Here is a 22,618-nt window from a genome sequence, read left to right as displayed (position 1 = left end):
CCTATTTACGACCGTTTTAATCCGAAGACATCCAGTTTTCTTTTTTTCTCAGGCTGAAGATGACGATCCATCGATCATCGACTCCGCAGCGCATACCTATCGGTTTTTCGTGAGCGGCTCGTCAGGTATATTTGAGTGTACCTGAACGACATAACGTCTATTGGTCGACTCGTCGGGATAACTTTTCGCACAAACTCCTCGAAGGTGTCACAGACACTAAATGTCGATGCGTCGGCAATGTTCAGATATCCATGTACGTTCACCGACGATGAATTCCCGCCTTGCGGCAGGTAACTCACACAACACGTCTCGTCGGTTTTATCGCCAACCGGTTTTTTTATAGTATACGTATCGAGTAACGGATGTTTGCGCGAAGGTTTACACCGATTCGGGTGGTAAGTGACGTATAATTACATTTAAAGAGGGATCTCTTGCTCATATTAACGCCTAAATGTTGTGTCTGTGAAGTTGGCACATTTTATTAATTTTTAAAAAATAATGGCAGTTCCAGTAGCATTTTTCATAGTTCTATAGTTCCTAATAAACATTAAAAAAAGTTCCGCATCTTTAATATCAAAAATATCGAACATAAAAAATGACGTGTTAACTTCACGTTCCAGCACGTCCTCTCTAAATCCTCCTCTAAAGTACAAGAAAACATCGAAAATCAAGATGTTTATTAAGAGTTCTCGTTAGTTCTATACCAATTCTACAATTATATATCATTTTAAGGCAAAATTCCAACAAATTACCAAAAAAATCAAAAATAAAGAATGACGCGCTAACTTCGCGAATTTAGCACGACAGTCTCCTCTCTAAAGTACTAAAACGAATTAAAAATTCTTATTTTTTACAAGAGTTCCCGATAGTTCTAATTGAGAGTCGCATATATATATATAATTTCAGATCGATATTCCACCAATTAACTTTTAAACAATTTTTGTTTTAATTGCGTATTACGACACTTAGTAAAAATGTGTCGTGCTGATGATTTTCGGCAGTTCTGACGATAGTGCTCGACAGTTCTGCAAGAGTTCTATGCATTAAAATCAGTTTTAAACAGAGTTCCGATCATTATTTATTTTTAAAACAATTTTTAACAATTACATAGAACTCTTGCAGAACTGTCGAGAACTATCGTCAGAACTGCCGAAAATCATCAGCACAACACATTTTTACTAAGTGGCGTGCTGGACGTAATTGTTACAAATTGTTTTAAAAATAAATAATTATCGGAACTTTGTTTAAAACTGATTTTAATGCATAGAACTCTTGCAGAACTGTCGAGCACTATCGTTAGAATTGTCGAAAATCATCAGCACGACACATTTTTACTAAGTGTCATAATACGCAATTAATACAAAAATTGTTTAAAAGTTAATTGGTGGAATATCGATCTGAAATTATATATATGCGACTCGCAATTAGAACTATCGGGAACTCTTGTAAAAAATAAGAATTTTTAATTCGTTTTAGTACTTTAGAGATGAGAGTGTCGTGCTAAATTCGCGAAGTTAGCGCGTCATTCTTTATTTTTGATTTTTTTGGTAATTTGTTGGAATTTTGCCTTGAAATGATATATAATTGTAAAATTGGTATAGAATTAACGAGAATTCTTAATAAACATCTTGATTTTTGATGTTTTTTTTGTACTTTAGAGGAGGATGTGCCGTGCTGGAACGTGAAGTTAGCGTCATTTTTTATTTTCCATATTTTTGATATTAAAAATGCGGGACTTTTTTTTAATGTTTATCAGAAACTATAGAACTATGAAAAGTGCTACTGAAACTGCCATTATTTTTTAAAAATTAATAAAATGTGCCAACTTTACAGACAGCTAAATGTTATATTAACACAATTCGGCGAAATCGAGTAGACTATTTTTCCAGTCGACGCTTGATATCACTCTTCTTTGCCTTTCTCCTAAAATATCCATAAATATTAATCCGAATGCGATACGCAAATGATACAATTTTAGTTTTAACGAATGGCTGGCGTGCGAAGAATGATAAGAACCGCCCTGAATGGCACGCGAAACTTTCGTATAAAATGTAAAAAAATATTTCGTATAGATGTGAGAGTGAACTTCAGTTTTTTGCTTAATTCTACGATCTTGATGTCTGCGTTTAATCGTAAGAATGATTGATCAATGCATGATTGTAACGAATGTAATTCACTTGAAAATTTCGATAAATGGAAAGAATGAAAAATCGATACCGCCAAACAGTTGTTAATTCGTCATGTGTTCTTTTGTCGAGAGATATCTATAGAAGAAATCGCCACATAATTCTCCTTCAGTAGCGATACTTTAAAGGAGACAGCCAGTGATACCTAAACGCAAAACTTTCATATAGATTAGAAAAAAAACATTCCCATATTATTTTTCTTGTGTCTCTTTGATAACATTTCTTTGACGAATTAGAAAATTTTTAGTAAATATTTCATATAATATAATATATTATATAACGATTAGTAATCGTTATTATTCTGAGTCTTTTATTTTTATTAATTAATTATGTAATTTCAATGATAAAATTGTTACGGAATAATAGTTGTCGAGCTCTAGAAGATAAAAATAATTTTAAAAAATGTAGATTGGTTTTACTCCAATATAATAATTTTTTTTCAAAATGTACGATCTCTATATTCTATCAATTTATAAATTTAATTAAAAATTATAAGATTTCATTTGCTGAGAAAAAAAGAAACGTCATGAGGCACGATTGCACGACACCTCGCAGAGGTGACATAGTTGCCGTTTGGACTTGCACGGTTGGCAACCGGAGCTTCGATGCGATCGCATCCAGTAACTCCTGGCTTCGCCGCGCCTGGCTTCCTCTCTCGGAGACTAGGACTGAATTATGACCCGTGGTCGCGGACACTCGCCAACACGCTTCGTCGTTTAACCCTTTGCCCGATCCGGAGTCCCGGAGCGCATTCTTGCCATTGCCGGCTTTTCCCTCGAACTCCCCGGAATCTTACGATTTCTGGTGAGAAAGAGAGAAAGAGAGAATGGTCGATGTATGGTTATGCGAAGGGACCGGTTTCGCCTTTAAGCGAATATCGATCGTATTTTTTTTTTAAATCGACGGTTATTCTTTTTTCACAAAATTTCATCGGCAAATTTTTTTATTAAAAAAAGAAAAAACCGCCAACGCGAGACTAGATATTATAATTTCAAAGCATACTCCTTATTGGCTAGGAATTCTATAATGGAGATACTTTATATTAGCTTTATCGCTGATCGAAATGCCTGGTCGTGTCTCGATCGAAACGTGGCGGAGATACGTTATTTACCGTAGACACGCACACAAGCGTTTGACCATCGTGCGACAGTTGGCCCTCGAAACATCGACGAGACGCATCGAGGACACGCATTAACGCGACTCTGTCTCTCTCTTTCTCTCCCGACGCCATAATGCGCATCGCGCATGGGTTTTTCAGCCCGACACAATGCATACGGGGGTTTCGACAATATGTTTGGGGCTGCCGAAACGAGGCAACGGATAGATGGATGGCTGGAACAATCGCGCGGAGCGGAGCGTCTCTCCCGAGGTAGGGATATTTCACGGAGGATTTGTTTAGGTTCCCGGGCGCGAAAGGCACTCAACCCGCTAATCTATTTAGCCGTAGTGTTTGATATGGAATTAATGAGGCCCGCTGGCATTATGCCGCTCGGGGCCCGTAGATTTTCGATTTAGCTGTGGAAATAAAAGGGTGGAGGGGGAAGGGCCTGATAGTTGTGATCGCATGCGTAACGGGAATAGTCTTCGTCTCTCTTACGACATGCCAGCTGCGTTGTAACACTTTGTCGATATTTTGATGCATCGAAATGCTAATGTATCTAATGAGATGTATCTCTAATTTTATAGAAATTTAGTTTTGGAAAAATCTTACTTTCCGCATGTTGAGAGTCGAAGAACGAAGTATTTTATATTAGCGAGATTTTATATTAGATTCAATTAATGTGAAACAAATTAATAAATTTATAAAAATAAAATACGTAAATAAATAAAATAATAGAATAGAAAATGTTTCTAATTTTTATTTGAATATTTATTATTATAATATTTGATATTTAATTCTAATTTTAATTAAAAATTAATTTTTAAAAAATATTTAGAAGTGTTTAATTAAATTTTTAATTTATTTAAGATGAAATTCATATTTTAATGTAAATATGTGATTAATTTAATGTAAAATAAAAGTGACATAGTTTACATTTTTCTCTTAAATATATTTAAAAGAAAACAATTTAAATCGCATACTGATCAAAATTTTCTGTCTGTTACAGTGTCCTGTGACAGTGAGCTCGTCGTTGGCGTCGTCCTCGGCCTCGCCGCCGACGGTCGCGATCTTGAACGCGGGCGGGACGCCACTGGTGAGCAGTGTAGCCGCCGGTACGACGACGAATCACCCTCTAGACGTAGCCGGTCTGTCGCAAGCGAGGATGGCGGTGACGAGCGCGATCGTGAGACCACCCGGCAGTCCCACCGCCTCGGTCAGCCCTTCCCAAGGTCACCCGCCGCCGTCGGCCGGCGGTCCCGCCGCGGCCAGATGCTGCGACACCGGCCGGCCTATCTTTACGGATCCGTTGACAGGCCAGACCGTCTGCTCGTGCCAGTACGAGCTGCTCGGCGGTTATCAACGTCTAGGTGGTCTACCCACGGCTGCGCTTTCGATGTACAGCGCGCCGTACGCGGCCGCAGCCGCGGCCGCGGCTTCCGAGGGCATGGCCGCGTACTTTCCTAGCCTGGGCGCCGAACAAGCGCCTTTTTACACGCCTACGGTGAGTTGATACACTTTATTGAATATTTTACAATTAAAAAAAGATACAACATAGACTAGACATAATACAAGATTAAGGTAATTGTGCATATTATTATGTGCCTATGTAGCTATTAGTGTGGTTTTGTATTTAAATAAACCAACTAGCACAAATAAATAGAAAAAATATATTTTTTTTTAAAAAAATATATTTTTTTTAAGTTAAACTATTAATGTGTATATGATATAAAAGAAAATATTCTTTTTATTTGTGATAGTTTTTAATGACTTATTTAAATAGAGAGATACAGTAATAGGTATAGCTGCAGTAATATGATCAATTACCCTATGTGAAATCGTTTATTCTACAAAATCTGACTACTTTATTTCTTCTAATGATTGTAAGCGCGATGGATTTTGTTCTAATTCTCATTGCTGCATAATGTTTTCCTTTGACAATTTCGAAATTCTAGATGAAGATAAAGTATATCTGGATGAAAAAACGCTTATTAAGAATTTTATCTAGATTAAGATATATATAATGATGATTTTAAAGGAGAATTAGCATAGAATCATATGGTAATACTTTTTATTTAATAATCCTTATTTCCTGTAAACAAGATTTTTTTTAACGTGCTATCTTATAAATTATTTCTGTGTATTTGCGTAACTAATCGATTGTCGATGATGTACAAATATATTTTAAAATTTAAATTTCTTTACAAATATGATACTTTAAATTTTGTAAAAGTATGTTTACACTGTCGTGAACGAGATAAATATGTTTATATTAGATTAAGCTCACTAAATATCTTGAATAATTTGAACATAACTTGTTTATTTAATATATAATTTAGATAAAAACACTAAGTAATTTTATCTAAATATTATCGAGATTTTTATCTAGAGAAGAGCAACTATTGTCCATGTTTTCTATTTGTCAAAAGTATATGCCTTACAGCTCAATAGGCGATAAGCGATAAAGCGTTCGAATTGACAATAGCGATATTTTGTTGCATCAAGATACAACTTAGTCTTCAGAATTCCTTCGTGGTAGAGAGCGATATGTCGACAGGCTTAAGAGAGATAATATCGCTGCACGACTAAAGTAATTCGTGAAACTAAGAGTATCGCGATTTTTATGATACCATCAATGATAATGTACCCGGAAACTTTCTGAATTCTATATTCTTGTCTGTGAGCTAACTTTATACATTTATGTACTGCATTAATAAAACAGCTAAACACGAGATTAGCAAATATCTCTCATAATGTAACGTATTTATGATGCAGTTCGTTCATTCTCTATATCATATGTTTAAATATTTACGAGCAGAAATTCCATTATAACGATGCTAGCAAATAGTCGCGATAATTGTATAATCGGGGAAATTTTCCATTATCCAACTTATTTCTTCGTAGATACCACTGTAGCAAATTAATTTCATTTGGTCGTATTCACTTGTATAATGAATAGTAAACTGTCGGTTAAAGTGCTCAACGACATATTTAGAAGCTTTAAAGTGATAATAGATAAATATATAACGCATTGCATATATCGAATACTTGTCCGTGTAAGAGCAGAATAATTTTTGCCTTAAACGCTTTTAACAGTTATAGTCAAGATAATATCAAATAAGTCTCATGAAAAACAGTTTATTGGCTCCTATACATATGATTATATTAATATTTCTACGCCACATTCCTTATGTAAATGTTACATACTCTTGTACATGTTGTGTGTATAAGAGTTCCTTTATACCCGGATAAAAGGAGCTGCAACATGAGGTTTTCGGATACCACTTCGGGATGCTAGTCGCATTCGACGTAAAGTGCAAGAGGTTAATGTCTGAACGAAGTCGAATCCGTTGGAACGTCAGGATGCGAGGTTTCTATCTTCGCTTCCGCGTTCCTACATGCTACCGTCGAAACGGTTCGATGCGATTTTCCAATATCGATAAACGCTCGCCGAGTCGGCAATAGTAGCGGCATTATATTCGCCCGTAAAATTTTTATCGCGCGGATTAAATTCCGCGATGCGAACTTCTATATTTCTGTATCACCAAGCGCGCGGATTAAATCTCGAACCTTTATATTCACGATTCTCGGCTCGAACGTTCGCGCCAAGTGCTCGTGTTTATTTTAGGAGATGAACCTATTCGCGGATTTTTTTCGCAAAGTCACGTGGATTTTTCCAACCTGACTTGCCAGCGACTTTCGCTTCATCGTTTGTATCTCTCTATTGTTGATTCGCGACGTCGATACAGAATTCATAAGAAGCGCGTATTTGTACGTTCGGGTTACACGTGGAAGAAAATAGGGGCGAATTTATAGATTCCTGCCGTAAGACTGTCGTGCGTTATGGAGCCGTGATCATCGAGTGCTGTTATGGTCGCTCTTTATGAGCTTAAGGAGCGAATATGTCGTATAGTGTATTGTCTGCTCATAACGAGGCAGCAGGTTGTACAGCTTGAGAGTTTCATATAGGTAACGTTTATGATAATCCTCCGTATAAAACTATCAAGTACCACTTTTTAGCGAAAACGATTACTTCCGTTTATAATTATTTCAATCAGGAATCTACACGATAAAAAACATTTTGTATTTTTTTTGAAATTTTCTTGTGTAAAAATTTTTGTGTTAAATTTTTAACATACTCTTATGTTAATATAACATACTGTCGTTATGTTATTTTAATTTTTCTGCATTGAGTTAATATTCACCGTTTCTAAGAGTTAAAACAATACAATAACAAATAAATCTTACACTAATTCACATTTTTGTGTTAATTTTTGACGTATTATTTGTGTTATTTGTTTATGCCTTCTGTTAAATTAACATTACAATTAGAGTGGATAAATTGAGACACGAGAAATGTGTTAAATTTAACACACAATTTTTTACCATGTATAAATTTATATTCATCATGCTTATAATTCCTGCCGGTCATTGATTTTTCGGAAAGTATTAAATGTTATCGGAGATATAAAGAAATATCTCGTTTATTCATTTTATCTTTCTAAAGATTAGTCTAAATATAATTAAAATATTATTGTATATATACACGCGTAATTACGAGAGAAAGAGAGAAAGAGAGAGAGAGAGAGAAGAGGGAAAGAAAGAAACAGTGAGCCCTTTATGAGCCTATTATCACCGCTAGATGAAATATGGTAGAAATTTAATAGCGACCGTCTCCTGTCGTATAATCGAGGTCGCGAGGTTAGAGAAGCAAACAAGAGAGCCACACACATCGATCCTAATTATTACTATCAGCGTTCTGCCAGCTATTCTTTTATCATTGCGGTCGATCGGGAAATCGGATCGAGCTGCGCGACGATATGGACTAATTGCGGCGCTCGCGTTCCTAAAAATGGATCTTTCTCGGGCAATTAACCGCATTCTGTGCGATTTCATTAAAAAAAAATCGCGATAATTAATGATCGGCAAACGTGCACACGTGCAAACTCTTCGATGCGGGAATAAATCCGCGTAACGCGAGCAGATCTGTGATCGCTCTGCAAAAATTATCGATGTTATTTGCACGCACGTGTATTGATACAAAATACATTATCATGAAAAAACTGGACAGCATAAAAAAAATTGCACTTCTTGACATTGGGTGTCTTATACGACGATCGTTTTTTATGCAACAAATTAACGCTATAAGAAATAATAATTTGTCTTATTTTTTGCGATCGAGCTAAATATGCTTAACTGGTTCCTTCGATATGTAGATATGTATGTAGATATGAAAATAAATCTATGTATGTGTATGTGCAATTTGCCATCGGTACCACTAATTGATCACTAATTACTGTGTTTTATTTCACTTCTTTTCTTGTCTTTTCCGTTTATATTGATCGCAAAATTGAATATTCAAATGCTTATTCGTTCGATTCCGGTATTGCAGCCTGCTGGTCTGGATCTCAAAGAAAATCTCGGCGCTGGAGCTGCGGCTGCGTGGCCTTATCCTTCGGTGTATCACCCTTACGACGCTGCTTTCGCGAGTTATCCCTTCAACGGGTAAGTCTTGTATAGCTATATTTTTCAAATTAATGTATTCGTCAGTTATTAATTACGAGTGTTGAAGGTTTAGCGCCTGATAAGGAGCGGCTATTTAATTAAGCGATAAATTGCATCTCGATACAAACACAAGCCAAGAATTTTTTATTTTCGTTTAAAACTCTTTTACCGTATATAATTGTCGAAAAAGACATTATCTATAAGCCATCGAGATAGTAGCCGCATTATCAAGTCTGTCAGGAAAGTCTATTCGCATGAAGGGTGAAAGTAGCTCGAGCGAAATAACCATCACGCGCGTCGCCTTGTGTAGGTGGCTTTTATAAGTTGATAAAAATTCCCCGAAAGATTCTCGCGAGAGATATGAAGAAAGTGCCATGCCATAATTTTATTTATTTCCTCGGCGTTGAAACTTATAGAGAGTAGATACGACGCGATTACCGTTTTAATGTCGACGAAACAATGTTTTACAAATGGAATACTCGCCGAGTGTTTTTCACAATAACTCACGAGATTCTTCGAACGAGAACAAATCTTAATTAACTCCGTAATCTCTGTAACACTATATGTATATACATAAATATATATTTTTTTTCATAATGCCGATGCGTTTTAATGCATTTTTCCATCGCGAGCGAGAGAAATGATCAGGTTTATATCCATGCTCTCTTCCTTCTTTTCCTCCTCTACGATATAAACTGTCGGTGCACGGACGGAGAGATAAGGCGGCGAGAGAAACACATAAACATTCCAATAAATTAGCGCTCAACTGACCCGGGACTGTCGCCATGGCACTTTTTCCTCGCGTGCGCTCGGAATCGGTCGCGGCATATGTCACGGTGACGCGACCGGTGAAAGGTCTTGTTTGATAAATACGATCGGACATTGCGACGACCAAGATTAAAATTCGGAAAACCACGGAGCGAAATCGATTGGTGCTGTATGTCGATTAATTAGTCTGCGATTCCGTGATTTTTTATCCGCTTATTCCGGTTGTGTATGTCGTTTTTGGAATTCTGATTATTTTTTACATCGAAATTATTTCATCTCGACAAACGACAAATACCGATAAAGCATGTTCGACTATTGATATCGGTTGGCACTATAAATTATTAATAAACAAATATATTGCGTTATTATACTTATTAATTATTTATAAATAATTATTATATTATTAGTAAATATTTTAAACTGACTCTTAGACATGCTCTTAAAATGTTTCTACACTTATAGTATTTTTATAGAGAATATCGCAGTTGATTGGCTTTGATTTATAGCAAATGCAGACGACTGATGAAATTGTATTTCAAGAGAAGGAACGTCGATAAACCAAAAGAATTTTGACATCGCTCTTGAAGCGTTTATCTCTCACGTTAACATTATTAGCGACTAAACGCGACGCGTGTCATAACAAGCTTGATAAAGATTCAATTCGCAGCACTCTTTACGTCAATGCCGTCGATCGAGGCTCTTGATAAATTTTTGCCGACATGTGATTGCGTTTGACTCCGGAAAAATAAATATATATATAACAGGCGAACGCACATACGTATTGGCGAGGGGCAAGAGAGGGATCATGTTCCTCTAAAGGCGAAGCGTCGAACCGAGTTGACAACAGCGATCTATGCGTAGAATCTATACTGCCGTGCGTGACGCACTTCCGGCGATGCTCGATTTGTATGCAAGGAAGCGATCGGGTAATACAGCTTGCTTAGCATCCATTCGCTCTAGTCGCGACTGGGAGATCGAGGTCCTCTCTTTGCGGCGACCTACCGCGCCAGGTCCGCGGACCCACGTCACACCGGAAACGCATATACGCACGAGTTAAACATGCTATTAGGCAGGAAATGCCTAATCGCACGACTGCGTTTGGTAAATCGAGTGTGGTTGGAAGAAAAATGTTATACCTGGACTTCTTATCAAAGAAATCATTCGGACGAGCATAGTAGATTTAATTAATTTTTTATATTTGAAATTGATTTTTTTCGTGGAATCACACGCTTATATTATTTTGTTTACTGTGGAAAGTTTCGTGCGGGACATGCCCCCTTCTCGTATTTTTTTCGCAGATGAACAAATTCGCATGACGAAGAAGAAGGCTTTCTTTGATTCGCGTATGTATAAAGCGCGTTATATTCTACTTTTTATCGAATCGTGCGTGCCGCGTAAAAGTGAAAAGTGAAAAATGTTTTTTCTTGTTTTTGCGGTTATATCTATGCAAAGAAAAGATATATCAATGCTTAAAAAAATAATATATTATCACTCGAGAGTAACTTGTTATTGATGTATCTTCTTGTTAAAAGAAAAATGAAATGTACTTGAAGTCTCTAATTTTTAACTTTAATTAGTATTTTATTTTTATATTTTATAATTTTTCCGTACATTTTACGTTTCACCATCATGTACTAGGTATTTCTACGCCAGAGTTTTCTTTCCTCATAGCTTCTTGTCACGCACAACTCTCTCTCTTTCTCTCTTTCTCTCCGCATCTTATAGCTTAAAAACAAGCAAGAAATTATTACGCAGTGTACCGTGTTTGTCGAATGTAAAGCGTGTATATTTTATACACGTGTGTAATTAATTCTCTTTCTCTTTACCATTATTAATTACAACAGTATACGCGTTGCAGTTTTTATTTTTATTTTTATTATAAGAAAAATGGCTACGTACGCGATAGCTATCGATTATTCTCCTCTCATTAAATTAATCTTAATACAAGTCGTGAAGCAATTATTATTACTCTCGCGAGTGAACATCGTGCAGGGAAATACGTATTCGCGACGGAGAATTCGGTAACGCCAGGCCCGAAACTATCGCCCGAATCGGAACCCGGAGGTGCAAGAATCCCGGCATTATGCACGAGCGTGTGCGACGACCACTTAACATGAGCATACAAAAAGCCAATAATGCAGCGTTGGCATGCACGGCCGCGAGGTCTCGGGAGCGTGCGGGTTAACGGTCCCGCCTTTCCGGCGGATTGGCCCCGCTTCCGGGGACATATAGGGTAGACAATAAGAAGGCGGTGATGTCGCGTGGGGCCTCTCTCTTTCTCTTGTTGTACAGGGGCCCTCGTGTGCTCCTTATGTCCGGCATCGTCGAGCCGATCGTACGTATTACGTATTAAGTACGGTGTTCGTGCAACGACACGCCGTCATGTGTCGGCACGCGCTTCGAATCTCTCAATGATCTTCGTACGACACATGCATCTTAATGTAATGAATTCAGTCAGATAAAGCAAATCATTTAGGTATATACTCTTTGAGGAGCCGCGAAATTGACTATAATATGTATTCCTCGATAAAGAATCGTTTTTTTTTTTATTGCGGTAAAAGAAAGAGAGAGAAAGAAAGAAAATTTTTAATCTTATAAAGAAAGGCGCGTTAATGTCTCACGGTTGATGGAATAATAATCAAGGAATAATCTTTGAGGCAAAAGCCGACTTTACCGTGATTATTTGGAAATTAGAACCTTAAACGCACATATCTCTCCCAGATAGGACTCGAAATATTTGCGGCTAATGAGACAAGGCGGGGCCGGGGTCCCGCGTCCTTCGGCGCTCCGTCCGTGAGATACGTCTCGCGTGGATGATGTACGGCCGTTTAATGACCCGGTTTCAGTCCCAGGGGGGATGGTTTTTGCTCGGCCGGTAAGGGTTGAGGGGACATATCGGACGGAAAAGTCAGTGATGCTCGTTTTTCGTCGCGCGCGCGCGCACGTTCCCTCTTTACGGACAACATGCAGATGACAGCGATTCGTCGAACCGCGTGACAGGCGGTCCGCGGAATGCACGCCGTTCTTTTCCCATTAGGCTTAATGGACGTAGATTAGTCCTGCCCGGGTTATATGCGCGCGCCAGGATTTAATGACTCGGCCGTGCCCCTCTTCCCGTCGATATCCTGGACCCTCGGCTCGTCTACAGCGGAACACGTGGTCGTGAATAGCGCGCTGTTGCACTCTGAATGCAAGCAAATCGAAAGGTTATCAGTTCTTGTGCAACTGTCAATTTTAGATAAAAAAGTCAGGGAGAGTCTATTTAACGCGAGACTGTTAATACAATGAGTTATTTCAACCAAACCGAGTAAATAATTCATAAGAATCTGTGTCTCGATTAATAGTCCAGGAATATCGTGTGGAAAAAACGTCAGCATGACAGATGAAATAGTTTAATGTGAGCGACAAATTATTTCATTGTTCACGAAACATTTTTTACAAATTATGCCTTAGATTGATGCACGTGATAATACAGTATTCAACCGGTTTTCGAATTCATTGAGAATAAAATAAATTTTTGTGTAAATGATGTTTTATTTCAAGAGTCCTTTTGTCAATTAAATCTAATACTTTTTCATCACTACAAGATTATTCTCCGCAATTCGATTAAAGGTTTCGTAGAATATTGTCATACTACACATGAATGTACATCTAATTAAATATATCTAAACGGAATATAAGAAAAGTAAGCAGTAATATAAAAAAATCATGATGCTTTATTCATCAAAATAACAATTTCATAAATTATATAAATAATAAATTTATTTATAAAATCTTTATAGTGAAATTGTGTAAATTCAATTTTTCCATTATTATTTTTGAATAATTAAAAAATAAATAAACAAACATTTAACGTTGAAATGTAGATAAATTTTTTATCTAAAAAATAATATTAAGCTGTGCTTGTTTTCATTTATTTGTTTAAATTCTGTAAATATTTTTATTTTGAGATACAATGTGTGTGTGATGTATTGAAACATGTATTAAAACCTGACGTGCCAATTTAAAAGTTAAATTCACGGTCTATCGAAAGACACATTTCTCTCTGTTAAACTTTATTTTACAAAAAACTCGCATTCTTTTTATTAGGGTGCGCAAGATGCGTTATTTTAGCAAACGAAAATAAATGCCCAGACTAATTAGTAGTGATCGCCAATCCGTTTCTCTCAGCCGCATATCTCTCTATGAAGCGCAGGAAGCGTGGTTCAATAAATTTTGGTGGGTTCAACGATAACGGTCGAGAGAAGAGCAAAGAGAGTAATAATATAATCATGGTTAAGCGATAATTCAGCGTGACTTTAATCGCAGACGACCGAGTCGGAATACGTTTCACGGACGGATTTAAGCGATCGTATGACAAAGTAGTGCACCGTGTATCATTTTGTATAAACTCTGTGATATTCGCCGAGAGAGAGAGAGAGAGAGAGAGAGAGAGAGAGAGAGAGAGAGAAAGAGAAAGAAAGAGAGAGTATATAATCTCTGTACGTGGCGAGCTGCGTCGCAACACGTGTATACATACGTACACACGTACACGACACGCGGTCGGAGAGAGACTCTCCTCGGATGAGACATACACACATACACATACACATACACATACACACACACACACACACACACACACACACACACACACACACACACACACAACACATATCCAGCGAAGTTTACGATCGATCTGTCATGCCGCGACCAACTGGTAATAAAGTTGGATGCGGAACAACCGAGTGTCACAACGCGGTGACAAAACTCCCCCCTCCTCGGGCGGGAAGAGCGAAGCGAGGAGACGCGCTTCTAAGCGCTTCTAAGAGCTTAACGTGATGACATCGGGTACACATACACTTGGACTTGCCCGTCGTGTAAACTGCAGGGAGTGAAAACCATGTGTCTTCTGTCTCTCTTGCCGCGGTAACTTGACGCTAATAAGCGGCTCTCCCATTCCACACGTGTCGTACTCTCTCCGCTTTCGTATCTCTTGCTGTTCTCTAATCAACGCAAATATTTATACGTGCTCCAACGTATGAAGTACGTTGAATTGGCCCACCCTTGCGAGCACATTCTCTCCTTTCGTCTCGTTCTCTTTGTGCCGCGTGGGTTGATATACGAGCATCCGCCGAAACTACATGCCGTTGAAACCATGGAAACTTATGAAAACTTTTTCATCGTTGTCCGAAAAACTTTTACCTCGAAATTTCGCGTATATTAGTTTCCAACAGTAAGTCCGGTTTCCTGATGCAATCTAGACTACACGAAGATTCGGTTTAATAAAGAATAAGAAATAACGAATCACAAAGTCTCTTGTAAACAAAAGCTTCTTTTCTACATTTTTCTAAATAAGCGAAACTTATCCGCCGTTGCAACCGACGATGTAATGTCTCGACTATGATATCCATTTTTCTACCTGAGCGAATGTCGGCTTCGTGTTTTCAACCTGTCTCACGAAAAGACTTGCAAGGTCACCGTTACGGAAAGCGGGTGGATCAAAGGGAACCGCAAACCAGTCTAGCCGCGGCTTCGCGGCTGATTAAACTCAAGCGCGGCTACGAACGAGAGACAGAGATGATGGTGGTAGTGATGTTACGATGGTGCGCAGGCTGTGACGGCCAGACTGTGGGACAAACTGGATGGAAAGATGCGCGCAACCCTCTCTCGTGCGTGTGCATGAGTCGGCTCGCGGAAAGATGGCGTCTACCACACCGAAATGGCCGCGGTAACATGTCTGATAAAACATAAGGCACGACGACCATACCTGCTGAAAAGGAACGTCGAGTAGATCCAACGGTGAGAAAGAGAGAACAGGATAGAAAGTTAGTAGATATCATCCCTAGTTACGACTGGTGACGAGGGGCGGAGTCATGCCAACCGCACACCTGCCCCGAGGTGGACTGCCCTTGGTCACCCCCCGGTTTCCACCCTCTTCGTAGGCTACATCTTGATGGACGCGTTTACGGTAACCAGTCGACGGGAAAAGGACGAAAGAAATGGCCGGCTTTTAATGGTCGACTCGAAAGCCCATTGCGAAAGCGTCTGGACCTCAAAGTTTCGTCCTGGAAGCACCTGGAAACCGGTTGCTTTATCTACGAGAGAAATATATATTCACGATAGCGAGGGGTTCATCTTGTGCCGAGGTTGTCAGCCGCTATGCATGCTCATCCGGTTTGATGAATAAGTCACGCGGATCAAAAATAATAGTAGTCTTCGCACTGTAATACAGTTGACCCAGGATATGCAAATCGTCTTACACGAATTTGTAATCAGAATACAAATGTTTACGCAACATTTCATACATTTGGAGAACGTCGCAAAATTGATACGTTTGTTGTTAATTTGAGCGCGCGAGAGAGAGAGAGAGAGAGAGAGAGAGAGAGAGAGAGAGAGAGAGAGAGAGAGAGAGAGAGAGAGAGAGGAAAGAAACAAAAATTATAATCATTTGACAAGAAGAGTTTATGTTGACAGAGTTAATGCAGTTTACCAGTAAAAATATGTGTTGTGCGCGTATCGACGATAATACTTTTACGACTTGCATTAATCAGATTGCCTCACAGCATTAATTCACACAGCACCTCGTACATACGTTGCGTTAGCATGCTTGAAACATTGTACGACGGCAGTTTAATGATAATATATACGCATCGTTACGCGTTTGTATTCAAATTTGCTTTACATTTGCCCGATCAATACACCCGTATATTTCTTAAAACCAGCGCTAAGCTTGTTGAATAACTTTCAGAGACGATAATTGATAATCTTGCCGATTCACGCACTCATTTATAAGTATTATCTTTGATATTTTTGCTTTCCGGAAATTAATTAACGAATATTATTACGATATATAAAAATGATTATTCTCAGTTTCTCTTTTTTAATATCTGTAATTGATATCTTGTGTAAGGAATAGAAATATCACGTGTACTATAGAATGAATAAAGAAAAAGTTGCATGTCTCTTATATCGGGAATGTTCTTCGAGATGTATTACACAAGTGATTAGTTGTGACAATGTCAAAGGTACATCCCAATAAAGATTTACCTTCGAGATGTAATACGAATAAAAGCTTTTAGAAGATGCTTATCACAAGATTTCGATTCGCAGTCTATGAGTGGAATGCGAACAGATGGGAACGAAATGAGCCTCATTAAAAATTACGACATATCGATTGATAGAAAATATTTTTTGCAAAAAAAAAAAAAAAAAGCAAACAGCATTACAAGATGGAAACGGCGTAGGGTAACATACGAGGCGCGACCCGATCAGCAATCACCATGGTAACAAGCACTTGATGCTATCAGTCGGAGAGGACGGGAGGTAGGAGGAGAGGATCCGCTATGTCATGCGTATGTGTGTACGTGTATGTACATACAACGTGCACCACGTACATTTGCATATATATTCATATTTCCGACAAATGCACACAGAGCATCATATATATATATATATATATATATATATATATATATATATATATATCAGATATATGTTATATATATATATATATATCTGTCGTATTTAAAGCGGTTGATGGCGATAGTGATGGTTCGTGGCAGTGATTCTGAAGGTAGCGGCTGTGCGAGAGATAGATTGGGAGAATCGCAGTGGGCGAGGGATGAGAATGGAGAAAGAGAGCGACTAGGAGAGTGAAATCGTGCGGACCAAGAAAAGAGACGGAAAACACAGAATGTAGATGGAATGTGGATGGAAGAAACAGAGAGATAGAGAGACAGCGGAGGTGGCAGAGGAGGTGCAGAATCGGGAGAAGCAGCAGCAGCAGCAGCGGAGCGGCAGCAGTTGCCGCTCTCGGGGCGGCTGGCTGTTATCATGAGAAACAAGCTTCCACTCTGATTTTTTAATCCGATCCGCGCCCCCTGCCACCGGCTGAATTTTAAAATAACTGCAGAACGCCATTTGCTCCTCGCAAACAGACCGGGGGGGTTAAGCCGTCCCCGCCACCACTGCCGCCGGCCTCTTCCTCCGGTGCTCTTGGCTCTTTTCTGTCTTCTTCCTTCTCACTTTTCCTGCCTTTGGTTTCCATCGATGTCGGTCCACCTCGCGCAACCCACCCTCCTTCCGTCTCCCTTCGCCTCGTTCTGCTCTCGCCTGAATCTCTCTTCACCGACGTTGCTCTTTGTCTCTCTCTCTTTCTCTCTCTCTCTCTTGCCGTCTGCGACCTAGCATCGCGGTGAATAAAACGAGAACGCACAAGAGTAGAGGAGAGATTAGGTCGGAGGACGAAGAGGAGACAAAGAGATGTGTATCAACGTCCGCGCGTGGCGTGGAAGCGCCTGATGCCAAATTGAAATGTTTAGCGCTTCGTTTCAGCTGCTTCAAATCCCGCGTGCGGGGCGCCTGGAATCGGAGCGAGACAAATAGAAGCGGGAAAAACGGGACAGATAGATGGCGAGAAGAGTAAGGGAAAGAAAGGAGAGAGAGAGAGAGAGAAAGAGAGAGAAAGATAAAGAGAGTGGTAGCGAACGGGGACGCTTGCTGGCAGCAGAGGGTGAGAACGAAGATAGAGGAGCGAGAAATGCTGCGTGTAGGCCTGCCTCGGGGAGAAGGGTAGATAAGTGACAGTTTTATTAATTTCCCATCTCTCCCGCCGCCACACTTCCACCCACCCCGCCCCTGTCTAACCTACCACCTATCTACCTACCTACCTACCTACCTACCCGACGCCACGCAACACCAGGGACGTCAGTCGCGCGTCCATACACGTCCTTCCCTTCGCCTTCCTCCTCGTCGTTGGAATGGGTGCGAGGGTGAAAATAAAGCTCAATAATGGCGACGCGCCGTGACGGGGCCCAGAAGGCGGCGAAGATACCGGTTGGAGATTCGAATTAATGATATCTCGTGTTTCAATGCGCGCGTTATTTGCTATTTTTATACTGGAGGTTTTTCTTATTGGAGTTTCTGCGGGTTTTACAAATATTTTACGCCATAAAATGTTTCGAAAACAGTCGATTAATTTATCGCTTGCAATATATATTTTTGCATATATGCATTATAATTCTTAACAAAAAGAGGCATCAATTTTATCAATCTCATTTCCGTTTGCGATAGAATTCAGCGACGTCTGCAATCATGGTTGATGCATGCCATTAAGAAAACTGTTTCGATTAAATCGACGATTTCGTCGATAAATCTCTCTGGATATCCGGAGCTTCGGATCGAGTCGCGACATCTCGACCGGATTGTACACGCGAAGAGAGGGACCGAGAAACGAATAAAAAAAAAGAAACAAAAGTCCACGAAGAGAAGAGGGACAGGAAGAATGGAAAGAAGAGAAGAGAGGTATCCTAGAGAGTATCCGGTCGCCTCGGTGGTGGAAAATTTAATTTCGATCCCGTCGATTCAGCAGTTATACCAAAGTTTAATCTTTGATAAGGGTTAGTCTTTTAGTAATGGGATCCCAGAGGGTCGGTCGCTTCGGTCCGACGGAGCGAGGCGGAAGGCAAAGAGGAGACCGCCTGCCTCCTCTTCTTTCCTTTTTCCTCTTTCCTTCTCCTCGTTTACTCTCCTTCTGCTCCATTCCTCTAGCCAAGAGATGGAAGGAAAGAGCTTAAACCGTTAGATAGAGATCTGCTCTCGGGGTGGAAGTAGCTACCCGTTTATATCGCTCCTCAAACCGAGCAAGACTCGGACTTTTATATTCGACGCTGGGGAAGACATAACGAGCCTTACGATGAGATAAGTTTTCCGACGCGAAATTCTGCCAGCAACAGTAACCCTTTCCCCTTCTGGTTTTTTTTTGAAGGTGTATCATTTATTTTCGCTCCGGTGTAAAATATTCGCACCTATCTGGGTCACGCGTATCCTTTGGCGACGAAGACGCGTCTTCGACATAGAATTTAATCCTTATACGACTGATATGTCAGTGGGGCATCATTCTCGATCCTACCAAACCAGTTACGGGATAATAAACGATAGCTGCTACCTGCAGCTCAGGCATCCAACTGATATTGTTATTGAGATTATATGATTTTTTACTTGCAAAGTTTCATTTCGAACTTGTTTGTTAATTTTTATTTTTTCGCCTTAATATATCGTCTACAAATAAATATTAATATATATATATATATATATACATATTCGTCTTCTAGGAGATATGAGAGAATGACTTGTGTGATGTCAATGTGTCGGGAATTATTTTACATATAATATTTTTTACTTGGATTTGTTGTAGTTATGGCATGGATTTGAATGGTGCGAGGCGAAAAAACGCGACACGAGAAACGACGAGTACGTTGAAGGCGTGGCTAAACGAGCACAAGAAGAATCCATACCCTACGAAAGGCGAAAAGATTATGTTGGCTATTATTACGAAAATGACACTGACACAAGTGTCGACGTGGTTCGCGAATGCGCGAAGGCGCTTAAAAAAAGAAAATAAAATGACGTGGGAACCGAGGAATCGTGTCGAGGATGAAGATAACAATAACGAAGATGATGATAGCGGGAGGAAGAGTGTCGACGAGAAAGATCGGTTAGGTGAGTCCTGTTTCTCTTTAAATAATTTGCTTTTTCTTAAATTACATTACTAATTAGCCATCTAATGTTAATCACATCGATACTTTGAATATTACATTCCCGAAGATCCTTTTCGCTTAAAAATCGTTAGGTAAATTTGGGAAAACTTGCGAGTTTAAAAGAGACTGAAGATTCGAAGAATCATATTATTCCGAATCACGAAGCTTGATCTTCTTCTCGGTTCAGATTCGAAAGACTCGGGTACAGGCTCCAGCGAAGATGGGGAACGACCGGCGCATCGTATGGATCTTTTGCACAGTGGCAGCGGTGGTTCGGGCGGCGTTCAGGGTAGAGCCGAGAGCGAATGGAGCGAATCGCGAGCGGATAGCGGTCCAGACAGTCCGGAATGCCTGTACGATCAGAGGGAGCCGAGGCATCCGCTGCAACTGCAGCATCCAGCTTATCTCGCGCCGAGCCACGGTCGAATGTTGCGTCACCCATCGCCGGAGAGCACGTCACCGGGTAGTCAACACCATCATCTCCCGCCGAGCACCAGCGCGTCATCCACGGCCAGCGCAGTGACCACGAAGCCGCGTATCTGGTCGCTGGCGGATATGGCGAGCAAGGACGGCGATCAGCAAAATTCGAATCCGGTTACAATGACGGGTCTCACGTCACCTTACAGTGGAACGGGAGGCGGAGGCGGTGGCGGTGGCGGTGGCACGGGAGGCAAGCTCGTCAGTCCTTTAGCAAGTCGACTGCCACCTCATCATCCTCTGCACCCGGCGATACATCCGGGTACGCAGTTTGTAAGACCGCATCCGGACTTCTACAGGAACTTGTACGGCGCGTCTCATCTTGGTTCCGGTGACATATCCCTCCTGGAGACATACTCGAGGACTCTGGGTGGACTGGGTGGCGTGATACCACCGCCGTCCACGGCACCGAGTATACTGACGTCCTCAGCCTCGTCCATCTCCGTTGGCGGTAACGTGAAACCTTTCTCGATCAACGGGGCTAGCGGAACGGGGAGCGGTGGCGGTGCTGTCGCCGGTGGATCAGCCGTTTTACTAACCACCGCATCCTCCGGACTGTCACCGTCCTCGTCGTCAACGGCGTCGTCGGTCGGATCCGATCAGTCGCCCCATCCGGCGGCCAGCGGTCTTCCCGCGACTCAGGAACTCAAATCTCCCGGACGAGTGTGACTCAAAGATGCGTTGACCGATCGTTGAAAAAAGACGTTTATTACGCGCGCGCGCTGTGCATCGACGAGCGTTTCGTGTGGTGTGGCTGACAATAATCAGAGACTACAATCTTGTAATTAGTGTACAGTAAAATGAGAGATGATGAGATATACTGCCCCTCAACCCGCTTCTCGTTCCTAGTCTTCGTTTTCTTTTTCATTTCCGACATCGCGAATATTTCATTTTTTTTTTACTCCTCCCCTCCGAATCATCCAATCTTAAAGTTTATTTTCTATATCTAATTACTCCGAATAAAGACGGAAACTCGTAGTATATACCGACTACCCATAGTGGCTCTAACCCGCGGTATAACCACAGCTAACGTCAAATCGATACTACTATTATACATATAAAAATGCTATAAATATATATAAAGATATAGGATAATAATTCATATTATTATCGTATATCTTTAATAATTAAATAATAATTAATAATTAATATTATTTATGCATTTGTAAATAGTAGGAAGAGGCCCAGTAGAGAAATCGTCCGGCCAGTGTATGTACTGTATGTAGAGTAGATACAATATTACTAGCATACCTGAGATCATAATTCATATTAATGACGATTATTATGATTATTATGATTATTATGATTATTATTATTGTTATTGCAATGTTTATAATATTATCGATTCACATGTCGACTCAGGTCGTCGAGCATGACGAGGTATGGATCGTTAGTCGCGGCGACAAATTGTGAGGGACGCGCGTTCTCGAAATATAATCGATTTTCGAATCCTCCTTCTTGTGTAAGTGTACCCTCTTTTATTTATTGCGCTGTAAAAATTATTTGGTTTGTAATAATTTTATCGCAGATAATCGCGATCGGAACCGACGCGCTTTCGTCAATTCGCTCGCAATCTACTGCGAACATACAATAATTCAGTCGCGTCGTCCCGCCTATCGCCGTTACATAGTAAAGGGAAACATTCTCCAAGTTGTGTACGAAGGACATCAACGGCTTGCAACATATCATGTCATGTCACGTCGAGAGTGAACGATCGCCATCACCTTTTAGTCATTCGTGTCCAAATTTCGCGCGAACTCGCTGATGCCGCACGGCACTGTGTCTCCTTTCGCAATAAACGAATCATTACGGAAAGCAAATGAGTTATTATTTCTCACCCAGCTACATCATCGATTGCAGCTTAAATTTTTTTTTTTTTCTTTTCACAAGAAACAGCTTCTCTTCGAAGATACCATAATCGTGCATCATGCACGATTCAGCAGAGACAATACGCGCACGTGGCGGAGGCTCTAATCGACGTAGGGGATCGTCCCTTCAGATCCAGCGAATGAATATGAAACGTTCTCATTCTCGGAACCGGGCCGGGATGTACTTATAAAAAT

The 22,618-nt window shown here is 40.2% G+C and overlaps 1 protein-coding gene and 1 long non-coding RNA gene across 3 annotated transcripts in view; one reads left to right on the top strand and one right to left on the bottom strand.

The window, feature by feature from the left end:
- The window catches only part of Mirr (iroquois-class homeodomain protein mirror), a 32,182-nt gene extending 9,807 nt beyond the window's left edge, over positions 1–22,375 (top strand). The window contains exons 1-5 of one of the 2 annotated variants that reach the window (XM_072910625.1): positions 2,738–3,555; positions 4,295–4,789; positions 8,678–8,790; positions 19,736–20,040; positions 20,266–22,375. In XM_072910625.1, coding sequence (XP_072766726.1) covers positions 3,511–3,555; positions 4,295–4,789; positions 8,678–8,790; positions 19,736–20,040; positions 20,266–21,224 — 1,917 coding nt within the window. In that variant the 5' untranslated portion in view covers positions 2,738–3,510 and the 3' untranslated portion in view covers positions 21,225–22,375. Of the gene's footprint in view, positions 1–2,737; positions 3,556–4,294; positions 4,790–8,677; positions 8,791–19,735; positions 20,041–20,265 lie in introns of those variants that run through there. The other variant, XM_072910626.1, reaches the window with a different exon arrangement.
- LOC140676464 (uncharacterized) overlaps positions 1–22,618 on the bottom strand; it is a 132,474-nt gene that overhangs the window by 69,125 nt on the left and 40,731 nt on the right. The gene's annotated exons all lie outside the window — the stretch shown is intronic.

The sequence above is a fragment of the Anoplolepis gracilipes genome, chromosome 2, assembly GCF_047496725.1.
Source record: "Anoplolepis gracilipes chromosome 2, ASM4749672v1, whole genome shotgun sequence".
In the NCBI taxonomy this organism is placed as follows: Eukaryota; Metazoa; Arthropoda; class Insecta; order Hymenoptera; family Formicidae; genus Anoplolepis; species Anoplolepis gracilipes.
The sequence above is the reverse complement of the archived record's forward strand: the minus strand, read 5'-3'. Positions and strand labels throughout refer to the sequence as shown.